The 16,170-nt window shown below is 37.1% G+C and overlaps 2 protein-coding genes across 3 annotated transcripts; both read left to right on the forward strand.

Moving 5' to 3' along the window:
- The first annotated feature begins 272 nt into the window (after positions 1-272).
- LOC589942 (ankyrin repeat domain-containing protein 50-like) lies at positions 273-9,199 on the forward strand. Its single transcript, XM_030988932.1, has 4 exons — positions 273-2,088; positions 3,857-4,085; positions 7,818-8,145; positions 9,050-9,199. Exons 1-4 carry the CDS (start codon positions 273-275, stop codon positions 9,197-9,199), a joined length of 2,523 nt encoding a protein of 840 aa, XP_030844792.1.
- Positions 9,200-10,601: 1,402 nt separating this feature from the next.
- LOC115918263 lies at positions 10,602-15,644 on the forward strand. Of its 2 annotated transcripts, XM_030989013.1 has the most exons (5): positions 10,602-10,649; positions 11,161-11,307; positions 12,633-12,703; positions 14,503-14,567; positions 15,036-15,644. In XM_030989013.1, exons 1-4 carry the CDS (start codon positions 10,607-10,609, stop codon positions 14,518-14,520), a joined length of 279 nt encoding a protein of 92 aa, XP_030844873.1. In that variant the 5' UTR covers positions 10,602-10,606; the 3' UTR covers positions 14,521-14,567; positions 15,036-15,644. The 2 variants fall into 2 exon arrangements, with proteins under 2 accessions (XP_030844873.1, XP_030844872.1); XM_030989012.1 differs by lacking the exon at positions 14,503-14,567.
- Positions 15,645-16,170: the final 526 nt, after the last annotated feature.

The raw sequence follows: 16,170 nt of genomic DNA on the forward strand, positions 1-16,170 counted from the left end.
TGTTCCGAGACGGATTCTTGAATAATATAATAGGAATTATGCAAATTAGAACCATTTCTCTTTCGTAGTTTACAATGCAAAATCATTAGTAGGCTTCGAATAGTTTAAACCTGGAGGGTAACAGAAAATGTATCAACCTGTAAGAGCGGTAACCTCATTAACGTGTTTCAGTAGTCTCTTCTCGGAACGATTCACAGAACGCAAAGGCGACTTTGACAAACACGAAATATTAGGTCTAGAACAAAGAAAATATCCATAATGATTTGTAAAACATGGCTGAAAGAGCAGCAAATGAGCCTGCTGAGTCCGATAAAGCCCTTCTCAGGGCAGCTTTAAATGGCCATTTCGATTTAGTTCGGTATTTCGTTGGTCAAGGAGCATACATTGAAACTTGTGATATTCATGGTCAGACATCTCTTCACTATGCATCAATAAAGGGTCATCTCGATGTAGTTAAGTATCTCATTGGTCAAGGAGCACAGATTGATAAGCCTACTAAACTTGGTGCAACACCACTTCATGCTGCATCAACAAAGGGTCATCTTGACTTAGTTGCGTACCTCGTTGGTCAAGGAGCACAGGTTGAGAGGGGCGACAATACTGGTTGGACACCTCTTCACTCTTCATCACGCAATGGTCATCTCGATGTAGTTAAGTTTCTCATTGGTCAAGGAGCACGGATTGATAAGCCTACTAAAAGTGGTGAAACGGCTCTTCTTTTTGCATCAGGTGAAGGTCATCGTGACGTAGTTGAGTACCTCGTTGGTCAAGGAGCAAAGGTTGAGGAGAGTAATAATAATGGTTTTACACCACTCTATGCTGCATCAACAAAGGGTCATCTTGACTTAGTTGCGTACCTCGTTGGTCGAGGAGCACAGGTTGAGAGGGGCGACAATACTGGTTGGACACCGCTTCTTCGTGCATCACAAGGAGGTCATCTTGATGTAGTTCAGTACCTCCTTGGTCAAGCAGCACAGGTTGAGATAGGTGATAATACTGGTTGGACACCACTTCATGCTGCATCAAACAACGGTCATGTTGATGTAGTTCAGTACCTCGTTAGTCAAGGAGCACAGGTAGAAAGGGGTGATAATAATGGTTTGACACCACTTCAAGATGCATCACACAAAGGTCATCGTGACATAGTTGAGTACCTCGTTGGACAGGGAGCACAAATTGACACTTGTGATATTCATGGCCAGACATCTCTTCACTATGCATCAATAAAGGGTCATCTCGATGTAGTTAAGTATCTCATTGGTCAAGGAGCACAGATTGATGAGCCTACTAAACTTGGTGCAACGGCTCTTCATTGTTCATCACACAATGGTCATCGTGACATAGTTGAGTACCTCGTTGGACAGGGAGCACAAATCGACACTTGTGATATTGATGGTCAGACACCTCTTCACTCTTCATCACGCAATGGTCATCTTGATGTAGTTAAGTATCTCATTGGTCAAGGAGCACAGATTGATAATCCTATTAAACTTGGTGCAACGGCTCTTCATTTTGCATCAGATGCAGGTCATCGTGACATAGTTGAGTACCTCGTTGGTCAAGGAGCACAGGTTGAGAGAGGTACTAATAATGGTTTTACACCACTTCATGCTGCATCAACAAAGGGTCATCTTGACTTAGTTGCGTACCTCGTTGGTCAAGGAGCACAGGTTGAGAGGGGCGACAATACTGGTTGGACACCGCTTCTTAGTGCATCACAAGGAGGTCATCTTGACGTAGTTAAGTACCTCGTTGGTCGAGGAGCACAGGTCAAGAGAGGTACTAATAATGGTTCGACTCCGCTTCAAGTTGCATCACGCGATGGTCAGCTTGATGTAGTTCAATACCTCGTTGGTCAAGGAGCACAGGTTGAGAGGGGCAATAATGACGGTTTGACTGCACTTCTTGCTGCGTCAAGCAATGGTCATATTGATGTAGTTAAGTACCTCGTTGGTCAAGGAGCACAGGTCGAGAGAGGTGCTAATAATGGCTTGACTCCACTTCTTGCTGCATTAAGCAATGGTCATCTTGATGTAGCTCAGTATCTCACGAGTAAACAAGCAAAGAGGAAAGAAGCATCACCTGAAGGTATGATTCCCATTTTAACCGGGATCACTGTTTCATGCTGTTGTTGTTTTGTTGTTAGGTATTATCATGTAAACAAAGTGATGTATTTATAGGGAAAGAATTTTATAGGGACATACCTGTCATAATACCTTTACTTTTAAGTTGTTTTTATCCTTTGCGTTTTGTTTAAAGGTATATGTACATTTCTACATATAAATCTATACGATGTAATTTTGTTCTTCTTCAATCTTTTTACTAATTAACTGTTTACCCCGACTAACCCAGATTGCTGATCCAGATTTTCCAGATTTTCTTGATCCTATATCTGAACGAACTGTATACAAAATGAATTATATATTGCCGTTTGGTCCAATGCCACTTGGTCAAATAGCCAGTTCATCCCACTTCATTTAGTCTACACCCAGTTTACATGAGTAAACCCTATATATACCCGCTATCCATGACCAATCAACGTTTCAGTCAATCATCATGCCAGTCAATTTACCGGCATGGCCAATAGCCACTTGTCTGTAACAAACTGGTAGAATTGCTGCTTCATCCAATGCATGTACAATTTTGGCTCATTTTGGTCCCATAAACATTTGGTCATTTATAATTTGGTCCAATTGCCTTTTTATCTAATATCTATCTAAACCAAAATAGTCCAGTTTCAGTTTGGTCCAAGCATCATATTGAGTCCGTCATATTTCGTCTAATAACCATATGGTCTACTCATCATTTGGCCATTAATCATAGTTTGTATAATTGCCAATAGGTCTATTTCCCAGTTTTGTCCATTACTGTTAGTCCTTTGTATGGAGTTAAAGACAGTGAACTTACTTGGATTAAATCGTATTTATCCGGAAGAACCTAACGTACATCTGTCAAAGGGACCTTGTCTGACATTACTAATATCAGAACTGGCATTCTGCAAGGCTCGATCATCGGGCCCCTTCTGTTTTCGGTAATGGTAAATGATTTACCAGGGATTGTTGAAAAGTGCCACATTATGATGTACGCCGACGATACAATATTGTACTACAGTGGGAAAGATATTAAAGACACTGAATCTGTACTGAATAAGGAGCTTGAGATAGTCAATAAATGGCTGACACAAAATCATCTCAGGTTGAATTTATCAAAAACTCAATATATGGTTTTTGGCTCCCATAGGAAACTGACAAATTGTGATGATATAAATCTCGCTGTTGACAACCATGAGCTGGAAAGAGTAAACACCTATAAATATCTTGGGGTTTGGATGGATGAGACATTAACCTGGCAAAAACATATTGAAGAAACAATAAAACAAAAAAATTGGTTCCCGACTTGCACTCTTTGGTAGACTCCTAAAAATACCTCACGGTTGACAGCTCTAAAGTCTTAGCTATCTCACTTATATTACCTCACTTTGACTACTGTAGCAATTCATGGTCCACATGTGCACAATATTTGAAAGACGGTTTAATAAGACAACACAAGAAAACGGCCCGGTTGATCTTAAAAGTAAATTATTCTACTCCCATTGAACAGGCATATAACGAATTAAAATGGGTTTCAATTGAAGAAAGGTGGCAATTTCATAAATGCGAAACAGTGCACAGTGTACTCCGCGGGGAAACACCAGTTTACCTCATTGAACTTTTTGTATGCTGGGCCTTGTTTCATAAAACTTGTTATCAATAACAAATTCTAACCTTCTATGACAATATTGCTCTCAGCCAATCAAATGCGGTCTTGAGTAGTGTCGTGACTGCTGAGTATTTTCTATTCTCACTTTGATTTAAAGTCTCTGATGCAAGGTCGTCTGTTCCTCAACCGTTCTTCAATCTTAAAACAATTATGATGGCGGACCTCACTATTAAGGACTCCAGTGGGGGAAAACATGCCTTCCATAAGAAGAAAGCAAGGAAACTGGAAGGCTGTCATTTGGGTGGAGGCTCTTTTGGGGAGGTCTACAAGGCTACTCATGCAGTACATGGTGATGTAGCTGTGAAGCTTGCTAAACCTGGTAAAGAGTAAGTAAAAAGAATCGTTTAATGATATATTGACACATAGAAGAAAAACATTTTATTTGTTGAGTAAACTGCTGGAACGGGTTGCTTTCTCACAACTGGCTGCATATTTATGAGATAATGAATTGTTTTAACCATGTCAATCTGCCTACAGGACTGGTCATAGTGTGGAAACACTACTTGCCAACTTAACTGATACTGTTTTAAGAGAACTGGATTGCGGTAATATTACTGCTCTTATTATGTTAGATATGAGCTCAGCTTCCAATACAGTATATTACTCTATCCTGACTCGAAGGCTGAAATCATTTGGTATCAAGGGTACCGTCCTTAAATGGTTTATATTATATCTCTCTGAACGATCTCAGTATGTAGAGAATGGGAATTCTACCTCTGGTAAAACTACTATGAAGTATGGTGTACCGCAGGGTTCGGTAGAAGGACCACTGCTCTTTTCTCTTTATATGCAACCAGTCAGCAAGATATTTCACAAACATTGTATTAATGACCATTGTTACACAGATGACATCCAAATTTATCGTTCTTTTAAACCTACAATGTTTTCACTGTCATCAGCTGTTTCAAAACTTGAAACTTGTCTTGAAGAACTCAAATCCTGGCTAATATATAATGGCCTTAAGCTAAATAAATCTTAGTTGTTATTATTAGGTTCAAACCACATGTTACGGAAGGTGGACTATCAATCGTGTCATCTCCATATTGGAAAAAACTTGTATCACTCCATGAAAAACAGCTCGTAATTTGCCTTTTAGTGGGTGTAATATTTGATCAGGAAATGTCCTTTCGTAGTCATATAACACTGATCACACTGCCTGTGCAAACAGTCTGCCCCGCGAACACACACACACAATAGCAGTCAGTTGGTAGAAATAGCAATTTTTGTAAATGTATTTAAACAAAATAAACAATATTTTAAATTTTTTTATTTCACATATATTTCAAGCATACCTTTAACTACAATTTTGTGTAGTTTCATTGTTATAGGCATGTGGGAAATATGTTAATTATTGAATTAGAATATTGTCTTTTCAGCCATGTGTGGCATGGCCCGCTGATCGCCCATTGACTCGCGCAGCTCATTCTGCGTGGTGAAAATGCACCTCAATGTATAAAACTCCCCTACAAAAATGCAATATCCTCATGTGTTTCACTCATTGAATTAATTTGTTATTTACACTCAAGGTAGCCACAACTAAATTGAGGTCACCAAAAATGGTGGTACTCTGAAATTCAGTTCCTGTGGAATGTATGGCCTGTTGAATCGTTTCTCGAAAAATCGTCATGAATCTTTAAATCCGACATTTTTAAAATAAGCAAATATACTGTGATGTAGCTGAAAGTCCATTATTTGTTATCATATGATCGGTTTTTCTGAATAAGTTGTGAAACATATGAGGAAATAGCTGTAACGGTGATCCAAGTAATTTCCATCGCCATATTGTATTGGCATTGCAAAAATATTTGGAATTTAAGGTCAATATTTGGTGTAAATATGATCTATGAATATATGATTTAAAAATGCCCCCAAAAAGAACAGGTTGACTTTCCTAATTTGCATAATGAGTGCGCGAATAAATAATTATCTGAAATGACCTAATTTGCATATTTGATGAATATTTATAATTTTTTTTTTATTTCAAATAAAATATATTTCCATATATGTCTGATATATATATAAATAGGTTTCACTCATGTGTCATGTTCGGTTTTGATATGATTACATATGCGCATATTAATTTAGGCGGACTTAGTTATTTTCACAACTTTTTTATATCTGCAGATTCGCAAAAATGGCAAAAATGACTTATTTTGTGGGATTCTGTTTTCAAAACGGTAATAGATATATTAATTTTCTTTTTTGTATTTTTTACCACAAAGATGATATTTATGTGTCTGATAATTTAATTTATTATTTGTGTCCAGGAAAGTGATGAATTAAGTTGTCAACTTTGTCGAATTATGCCATTTTTGCCAACTTGACCATTTCTGGCAGGTTTTTCGGTAATTTTGAGATATCAAAAAAATGGTATAAAATCGCAACGCATTAACCGATTTCAAATCTGTTTTTTGAAGCTTTCATAAAGCTTGATCATTTGCAACCATCAAATAACATGTGTTTGTTGTAATTATTTTTGATGTGCTATACCTAATAACACGTGTTCAACAGAGTGTAAGTTGCCAATTACGTAATCTAAGTTTCATAAGAAAGTGTTCATCTAAACCTGCGGCTGAGATCTTGATTCATGCTTTAATTTCTTCTCGTTTAGATTTTGCAAATTCATTGTTCTGTAACCTTCCAAAAAAATATGTCACCAAACTTCAACGACTTCAAAATTCTGCAGCCCGCTTATTAACATTCACTACAAAATATGATTCCATTTCACCAGTTCTCCGTACTCTCTATTGGTTGCCAGTAGACAAAATGATTATTTTTTAAAATTATGTTACTAGTTCATCATTCCGTTTACTCTCTTTCTTCCCCTACATACCTGAGCAACTCAGTTAAAAAAAAACCCACACGAAGTCTTCGCTCCTCATAAGACACGCTATTACTTAATACTCCCACTATAAAACATGCTTGGAGCGAACGGGCTCTCTCAGCCATGGGTCCAAAACTCTGGAATAAGCCCCCTCTACAATTACGTCAACTGTCGTCAACAGAAACATTCAAATTACAACTGAAAACTTATTTTTTTATTTCGTTGTAATTATTGCAATATTCTAATTTACTATGTCTAGGAGAACTTCGATTTTTGTTTTTCGATGTATTGTTTTTTCTTTCTTATGTCTGTTACATGTACTTTTCTCTAAGCGCCATGAGCACCGAAAGGTGGACCTGTGCGGTATACAAGTATCCACTATTATTATTATTATTAATATCTGGGTCCCACAGTTAACATACCCTTAACATACCTCTTAATCAGTATTTTGAAAACTATGTCCGGGGTATGTTATTCTTTTTTAGGTTATGCCCCTGACATGCCCATTTTTCATTCATTCTCCAATGAGACTCAGATCTCTCAGCCAATCATGTTTCATGTTAAGTCCATGCATGCGGCTTGCATAAGGTTATGTGTATGCAGTCTGCATCTTTCCCATACAAAACTCTCTTATCATAGTTTCGGATTTTACATTGTTTTCTGAATATTGGTTATGTTAACTAACATATTTTTCACATAATGGTTTTATATGATTTTACATTCCGTTGTGCATTGCCAATTTAAAGATTTTGAAGTTCATAATTTCTTTTAAAAATTTAAGAACCACATCTCATCCAGCAGAGATGTAGTCATAACAAAAAGTGTATGGAATATATCAGGCATATCTTAAGGTATTGAACTCGACAATAATGTACAGTCCTCTGCCTAAAAACAAAGGGACCTCGTAACTCGAGTTTCATAGCCATATCTCTGAACATAGCACACTCTGGGTAAAACGAGCTTTGACTGCAAATATGGGGACAGGATCATGATAATCACATGCTTCTTGTTAATTTCAGTTTGAAGTGAAAGATGAATATTGGAACTTGTAACATACAAAAATGTCATAATTGGCTTAGATCTGTTCCCTATGTCACAAAATATGATTGCACTAGCAGACTAAGAAGTTTGTTTCAGCTTATGACCATATTTAGATCTTCTAAGAAAAAATCTTCATTCCTCGTGGTAAGATATCATTTTCTTTGATCAATGTTTTTCTCAGTCCCCTATATAGAGATCAAGTGAAGATGTACAAGAAGGAGGCTCGAAAGCACGAGAATTCCCTCATATGTGAGCACATTGTCCCCATCAAAGGGTTTGTGGAGTGTGAAGATGATGCATGTAACTGTGGCCTTATTGGTATCGTCATGAAATACATGGAGAATGGATCTCTTTGGGACTTCCGCACTACTAAATGGCAACAGCACCCCGACCTCTTGCCTCTGACCAACAGGATGGTCTATGAAATGTCGTCTGGAATGCAATTTCTCCACTCAAAAGATATCATTCACCGGGATCTCAAGCTGGAGAACGTTCTAGTAGATGGTGATCTTCATGTCAAGGTAACATTCTTCATCTGTCATCTATGCAGCGTTTCATGAAACCATCATAAGTACTTAAGATATCACATTAACACTTGTATTGTACTTTACACACATTTCAGTGGGATGTCGGTTAACTTGTACTCATAACAGTTTCATGAAACAATGCCCTGCTATTTATTTCAATTGTCACCATATAAGTTTGAGTTTGAGTATCTCATTATTTTCGTCTGAGAAGATTGAAATAGAAGAAATCTGACAAACTGCTTTTTCAGGATTACGGTACTTAAACATATTTCTTGGCTGTTATTGACTGCATTCTATATAGATAGGCATGATATAATGTCTTTAGTTCCATGCCTTTAATGAATCTTGTCTTGCTGCAAATTAAACTATCTTCATTGATTGTGATTCAGGTGCAGATTAGCGATACATATTCTCAGATTGCTCACACGATCCCTGCGACATGAATTATCCAAACATTTCACTTGATTATGACCTTGTACTGACAAAGTCTCCAGGAGGAACTGAGGGACCCTAAAATGTTTGATGGTGTCCTTGCCTGGCCCTTGTACCTACATTAGATTTGTCACTAAAACTACCACAAAAAAAGGGAATATTCAATTAATTTTCTTCTTTTTTAGATATTGATTTGTGAACTGAAAAGTACTTTATTATATTTGAAAGATAGGCTAGTTTAATATCACACATCATAATGGAGCTTGCAGCTGAACTTATTATTGGAAGATGGGGAAGCATCTAAGATTCCCAAGAATTCTCCTTCAAGCAATCAAACAAAGATCTCATGAACTTTCCTGTCAAACAAGATAGTTATTACCTTCACTATTCGGGACACATCAATCTAGAATAGTGTGATATTAATCTGAAAGTGTTCTCTCTCTCTCTCTGTTGATGACATGTACAGATTGCAGATCTTGGCCTTGCAACCAATCTCCAAACTTCATTTGGTGATAGATGTTGTGGCACGCACAGTCACAAGCCGCCAGAAGCTTTTAGAACAGACATACCCAACTCAATTATGATTGGTACTCCAAAGTATGATGTCTACAGGTAAGAAAATATAATTCATATAAACAATCCTCAGAAGTCCATTAAATCAAAGAATTTAGCGGTGGTGACATACCCAATCAATATATATTCCAATTCTTGAATGAGTTTTTGAAAGAATTCTGGGTATACTTTAATCGTCCAACACATTCAGGTATTTGAGGGGGATAGTTATCCAGGTTATAATAACTGCAGGTCATTTCATAAAAGATTGTTATGATTTATTTTGGTATGAACCATTTTTTGTATTGTTATAAAGGTTTTTATTGTTTAACCCTGCTTTTACTATTTCATTATGGTGAAAATGTTACTTCAGCATCAATTTTGCCACCTCGCTGCCCAAATTGGAATATTTTAATATCCTTGGTTGTTATTGAACAGTAGAGTTTTGAATTTTGAACATCAATATATGGGTTTAGTACATGTAGTATTCTATTGGCTTCTTCATCAAACCTTCATTCATTCATTCCTTTATTTTGGATCATCATGTTTTCTTCCTTTCTTCTCCTTTCTCTTTTTTCTTCATTTTTGCGGCCCTTTAAGTGCCATCTGGGGCACATGTCTCCTCTGCCGCCCCCACATAAACGCCTCTGAGAAAAACACTCATAATGGGGCCTTTAATTTCATCAATATTCTTTTTGGATCGGATGTAGAACTACTGGTTCAATAAGATAAAATTGAAATTGAAATACATTTTACAAATGGTTAAAGAAGTTAAAGAAATGGTTGAAGAAAACAACTGTGTGAAAGCTACCCCTGCCAGAGTACTGACAAATAGGGCAGACTAACATTACCTTAACAACAGTATGTGCATAATTCAACAAGGCTCATGTTTAAAGGTTTGAACTGAAACATCCCTGCAGACCAACAGTCCATAAGATTGTCAATTTGGTTTAGTTAAAACCCTAGAAAAGGTTTGAAGAAGTAAGAAAATAATAACACATTAAAAAAATAATTGCATACAACAAATTATAAGACACATGTGTACGGGGGCATTTTAAATCATGTTTTTTTTGTGAAGGAAAAAAGGGCGATTTTAAACGCATACTTTTAATTTGCCAAACCCGATGTTATAGTTCCCTAATTCTTTTAAGTCGGGATAACTATGTCTTTATTAATCTCTGTATATGAAAATGATTCAACTTCATCAAGTTTTTCAGGACCAATTCAATAAAATGTAATACTCTATTTTGTATTTTCATGAATAATTGATTTCTTAAATGCCTAATAGTTACAGAAACATGAAGTAAACATAGAGAAAAGTTTATTTCACTGTAATTAACTTAACTAATGAATAAAGTCCAGATATTAGTACCTTTTTGTTCAATATCTGCTTTTAGTCTTTTTTGTATAAAATTGAGTGTAACAAATGTCCATGTTTCTTTTTCTCCATGCATTAACCCACAGCTTTGCGATGACTCTCTATGAACTTCTGACAGGTATTCACCCATACTCTGGTGAGTTTTTGCTTCCTGTTTTGATAGCATTACTTATTCAGGACTCCTCAATCCTCCCCCTCTCTCACATGTTGCACCCGCAAGCCAATTGTATAGCACTTCTTATATTTTGATTAGATCTTAGATTCTTAGATTTTTACCTGACTGATACAAGAAGCGCAACTCGGTGACTTTAAATCCTCTCTGAGGGACATTGTAATGATGTTTAATGCCTTACCAAAGAGCACTAGTCAAGTGAATTCACATGGTTTAGAACCTGGGTCCTCCTATATAGTTATGACCACTGAGCCATCTCACATCCTCAAATTTGCGTGAATATGTATTTAAATTGATTATAAATCAGCTTATGAATACAAAATGATGTTAAACAGAGGCTACAGCCTCAATTTGCTAATGCTCAAACATTTTTGTTTGATTGCACTATCATTGACTGTAAGTATTACTCATCCATTTGTATTGCTAATTCAATTTATTTCCCTGTATTATGTTCTATAATTTGTTTGTATATCAGACAGAGAACCCCTCATGATGAGGATCTTTAAATTAGACAACCAAACCCCCGATCTGGATCCTGTTCAAAAAAACACTCCTGAAGCTCTGATCAAAGTTATGACAGATTCATGGAGCTATGAAGCAAGTGATCGTCCAGATTTCAAAGGTTTGTTGATACTTGATTGACCTTAAAGGCAGTGTATTCTACTGATACTACTTCAGATGGACGTGTACTGCCATCTGCTGCTCACAAAATCCCGGTGCGTCGATAGCCATGTCCCACAATGCATCACCATCTACATGATGATGCTTGGGTACATGACCGGAAATCGTTCTATGCGTACGCGATCACAGAAATATTGCGCAATTGAATATACGTAGTGGTAGCGATGTCAGTAAAATACCCTGCCTCTATATCAGTGTTGGCCTTAAAAGTATAATCGTGTTAATAAAACTGCGAAGTTCTTTTTTTGTTATAATTATACATTGCCATGACTGTAGTAGGATACAGTCGTTTGCCATTTTTATTGTCTTATAAAATGTATTAGAATATAACAATCTTGAGAGGAAATTCTATGAACAGAAATGGAAAAAGGTGTGTTTTTAAAGCAGTAAGGCATTTTTTTTCTTTTTAGAGGGAGGTATATTGACAGTGAGATAGGTGAAAAGTATATATTATCTTTGAAATCTCAGATAAGGACTTCCAAATCAAATGTCCACCTATAGATAGTTGCATAAGGGTGATTAGGTTAACTCAATAAAGATGGTTGTTATCTGGGGGTAATTTCTCTTGAGGACAATTATCCTAGGAGGTCATTTTCCATGTTGTACGTATCCTGAGGGGTATAAATATCTAGGAAGTAGATTTTCATGTTGTAAATGTCCAGGGAAGACAAAATAATAGAAGTTGTCCCATTGGTGTGTTTTCCAGGAGCAGTTGTCCTGATGAAGAAAAAATACTTCTATTTCAGTTGAGCTTGAATTGCCAATTTGCTCTCAATTAAAGGTAAAGACCAGTTATGGTCATGCGATTGCATTGTGAAAGAAACATTGTGGAATCGATCAGAAAAGGTTGATCATCTAGCATCTAGCATCTGCAAGGTTCTGGAATCATCAAAATGATAAGAAATTTGGCCCATTCTTCGTAAAGTTACAAGCACTATACACAGAAAGATGTATATGGGATACCCTATATCTCTCACAGACCATGAGAGAAACAAATTTACCAAATATATGAATTAGTAGGCGGTTTCCCGGCAATTTTTTTATCATCATGTATTAGTCAAAACATATTCTTTTACATGATTGGTAATGAGAGCTTCCATTTCATTTTTTGAAATTGGGGCGTTTCCAAAACTGGTCTTTACCTTTAAAGGGTATGGTTAGTAAAATTGAGTCCTGATAAGGTCTTGATTGGGTCTAGGTTAAATTTGATGTGCTTTATTGCTAACCATTCAAATGTGTTTTGTTGTTCTTGTTTTTTCTAATCAGAAATTACAGATAGGGTAAAGATTCTTGGTATTGAACCAACTTATGCATCACTTGGACTCTATTTCGGAGAGGTTAGTTTATTTGTTATTATGTCACTATTTTTGTGAAGTCTCTGGCTTGGGTACAGGACCTGAAATTGCTCTTTGTACGCCGTTATGCTATGGTCACATCACCTAAAAGTAGCCTGCTCGGCGGCCGGTCGGCGAGTTTTGAGCCAACTTCGCCCAGGCATCGAGCGGCGGCCGCCCGGGTACCGCTTGTATTTAGGGCATCGCTCGGTTGCTATTGACATTTTGGCGCGGAGTTAAAATTCGGGTGGCGCCTGCTCACTTTCACTCGCCGCCTAAAGTACGCTCGGTGACCGGGCGGTCGCCGTCCGGGCACAGACCTAATCGAGCGTACGCCGTCGAACAAGTTAAGTCAAAATTCGAAGCCGCTAGGTCAAAGGCTGCTGAGCGTTCGCAGCCCGGTCGCCGCTGGGAGATCAGTCGGTCACTGGGCGGCGAGTTCAAAATCACGTCCCCCCCCGGCCACCCCAAAATAATATGTTAAAATCAGCCCTAAATTCGCCTAAAACGAAAAAAAGAAAAAGGGGCGTGTCCCCCCGGTCCCTAAAATTAACTTCTTTTTTTTCCTTAAAAAAAAAAAATATATATATATATATATATATATTTATACCAATGGCTGACCTAAAAAGGTGACCTTACCCACCCCTAATGGAGCAAAATGTCAAATTTACAAATTTCATGACCAAAAAAAAACAAAAAAAAATGCCCTCTTACCCCCACCTCGCCGCTGCCCCCACCCCCACCTCGCCCCTGCCCCCCACCCCCCCCCCCCCCCCCCCACCTCGCCCCTGTCCCCCCCCCCCGCTTATTTAGCGGCTGGCTTAGTCGTTGCGATTTTTTTTTGGACCCCTCCCCCCCCCCAAAAAAAAGTCCTCTTACCCCCCCTCCCCCAGACAATTACCCCCTAGGTTGGTTGTCGTAGGGGGTAGTTGTCTGGGGATAGTTGTCCGGGGGTAGTTTTCGTAGGGGGTAGTTGTCTTACCCCCCCCCCCCCAACAATTACCTCCTAGGTTGGTTGTCGTAGGGGGTAGTTGTCTGGAGAGTAGTTTTCCGAGGGATAGATGTCCCGGGGGGAGGGGTAGGAGTCGTCCTGGAGGGTGGTTGTCCTAGGGGGTAGTTGTCCTAGAGGGTAGATGTCCTAGGGGGTAGTTGACTGGGGTTGGTTATCCGGGGTTGGATGTGCAGGGGGTAGGTGTCCTGGAACCAATGAAATGTATTAGTATGTAAAAATCTTGAGAGGAAATTATATGAACAGAAATGGGAAAAGGTGTTTTTTAAAGCAATAAGGCATTCTGGGATTTTTTTTAAGAGGGAGGAATATTGACAGTGAGATTGTGGAAAAGTTGATTTTACCTTTAAAATCTCAGAAAAGGACCAAATCGAATGTCCACATACAGATAGTTGCCTGAGGGTGATTAGGTTTTAACTCATTCAAGATGGTTGTAATCTTGGGGTAATTTATATTGAGGATAATTATCCTGGGAGGTCATTTTCCATGTTGGACATATCCTGAGGGATATCATACCCTAGGAAGTAGATTTCCATGTTGTAAAATATCCAGGGAAGTCTAAAAAGGATAGTAGTTCTCTTATGGGTGTGTTTTCCAGGAGCAGTTGTCCTTATCATGTAAAATACTTCCCTTACAGTTGAGCTTAAATTGCCCATTTGCTCTGATTTACAGGGTATGGTTAGTAAAAAAATGAGTCCCGATAAGGTTTTGATTAGGTCTAGGTTCAAATTAATGTGCTTTATTGCTAATCATTCAAAAGTGTGTTGTTCTTCTTATATTATTTTTAAATCAGAAATTACAGATAGGGTAGAGATGCCTGATCCAACTCATGACTCACTTGGACTCTATTTTGGAAAGGTTAGTTTGTTAGTTATTGTGTCACTATTTTTTTTTTAGGTGTATCGTATGTGAAGCTAAGTTAATTTTTACGATTTATTGGAGGTCAATCTAAGAATATCAAGTAATCATTATCTGATGTAATTTTTTACAGTTAAAACTAAAATACATGTTAATGTGTGTGAATATCAAAATACATTGAGAAAAAAGGAAATCTGAATATTATTTCCACTGAACATCAAAGTTTTTTTTTTTTTTTACAAAGTAGGCCTATTGCCGAACTGTTCCATCTTAGTTCAGATTTTCTTTATATCCGTGTGCACTCGTAGGATTTAAAATATTGTGTCATCCAGTGGCTTGTGCAAATACAAGAATGTTTTCATTCAAAAATTTGTATCACACATTGTTTTCTTCAATTTGGAGATGTAGCTACAGTGTTATTATTTTATTAGATATTTTTTATTTTATCTCAAAATTTCAATTATACAGCGAAGGTCTTGGAAGGAAGAAGGAAATACAGACAATAAATCCGTAGGAAGAGGAATGCAAAATTAACTGTACAGGATAGCCCCAGCCAGACACCATAGTAACGCCATTACAGCAGTACATGATACTCAACCTGTGATTGACATTGAATCTGTGAGAAGAAGGATGGAAGATAAACCGTGATATGATCACACCCCTGTCGAGCAGAGTAACGTCAATACAGAAATACCTATCACTGAAACAGTGACACAAAATCAGGTGGTAGTTCATGAAAGTCAGCCTCTCTCTCTCTCTCTCCCTTTTACTTTGTGTTGCACAACGCAATGGTCGTCATCGTGTAGTTCAGTATCTCAAGGGTGAACAAGCAAAGAGAAGGGAATTGAATGTACGGTTCTAATAATATTGAAATCTTTTTCTTCTTTTTTTCTCTTTTTTTCTTTCCCAAAAGTAAAATCAATAATTGACTGCTTTATTTCATTTAATTATGAATTAACTTGACATAGTTGTAACACGATCGTAACTACTAGAAATCATGTTCGTATTACGTAATACGTCATTTTAATGTTCGCGTATTTCTAGAGGTGATAGACGAGGATATTAAAATTCTTTGAAATTGGCGGTCTCTCGCGTTCACAGATAACTAATATTGAAAACTATAATTCAAAATGTGTGTTTTTGTTATGTGTTTAAAATTAATTTGTTTATATTTGGAAAACACTTTAATATTCGATTACTTTGCATTACATTATTGAACGCATATATATTTTTTTTGAACAAACAAACAAAGAAATTGATTTGTCAAAAGTAGTTATGATCTTGTTTTTGTCTAGTATACAGACATTATCTCATATCCATTATTGGTTGCCATTGTTATATACATGTATCTTATAAACGTTATGTATGCGAATTCTAGATATTAATTTGCTTTAATGTCATACCTTCCTAATCTGTACATACCATTCATGTTCAGAATAAATATGTGTATTATTATAGTGTGAAAATAGAGGAATATTTTCTTTGTTTTAAGTATCGTTCAATGTATATGTAATTTTCTTGTGACTGAATTGTACATAGAAATATTGATTTGAGAAGGGGGTAATAATATTTTATCAGAATTGATACTTAAATTTAAAAGGAG

This window comes from Strongylocentrotus purpuratus, unplaced genomic scaffold, assembly GCF_000002235.5.
Source record: "Strongylocentrotus purpuratus isolate Spur 01 unplaced genomic scaffold, Spur_5.0 spur5_scaffold_18, whole genome shotgun sequence".
In the NCBI taxonomy this organism is placed as follows: Eukaryota; Metazoa; Echinodermata; class Echinoidea; order Camarodonta; family Strongylocentrotidae; genus Strongylocentrotus; species Strongylocentrotus purpuratus.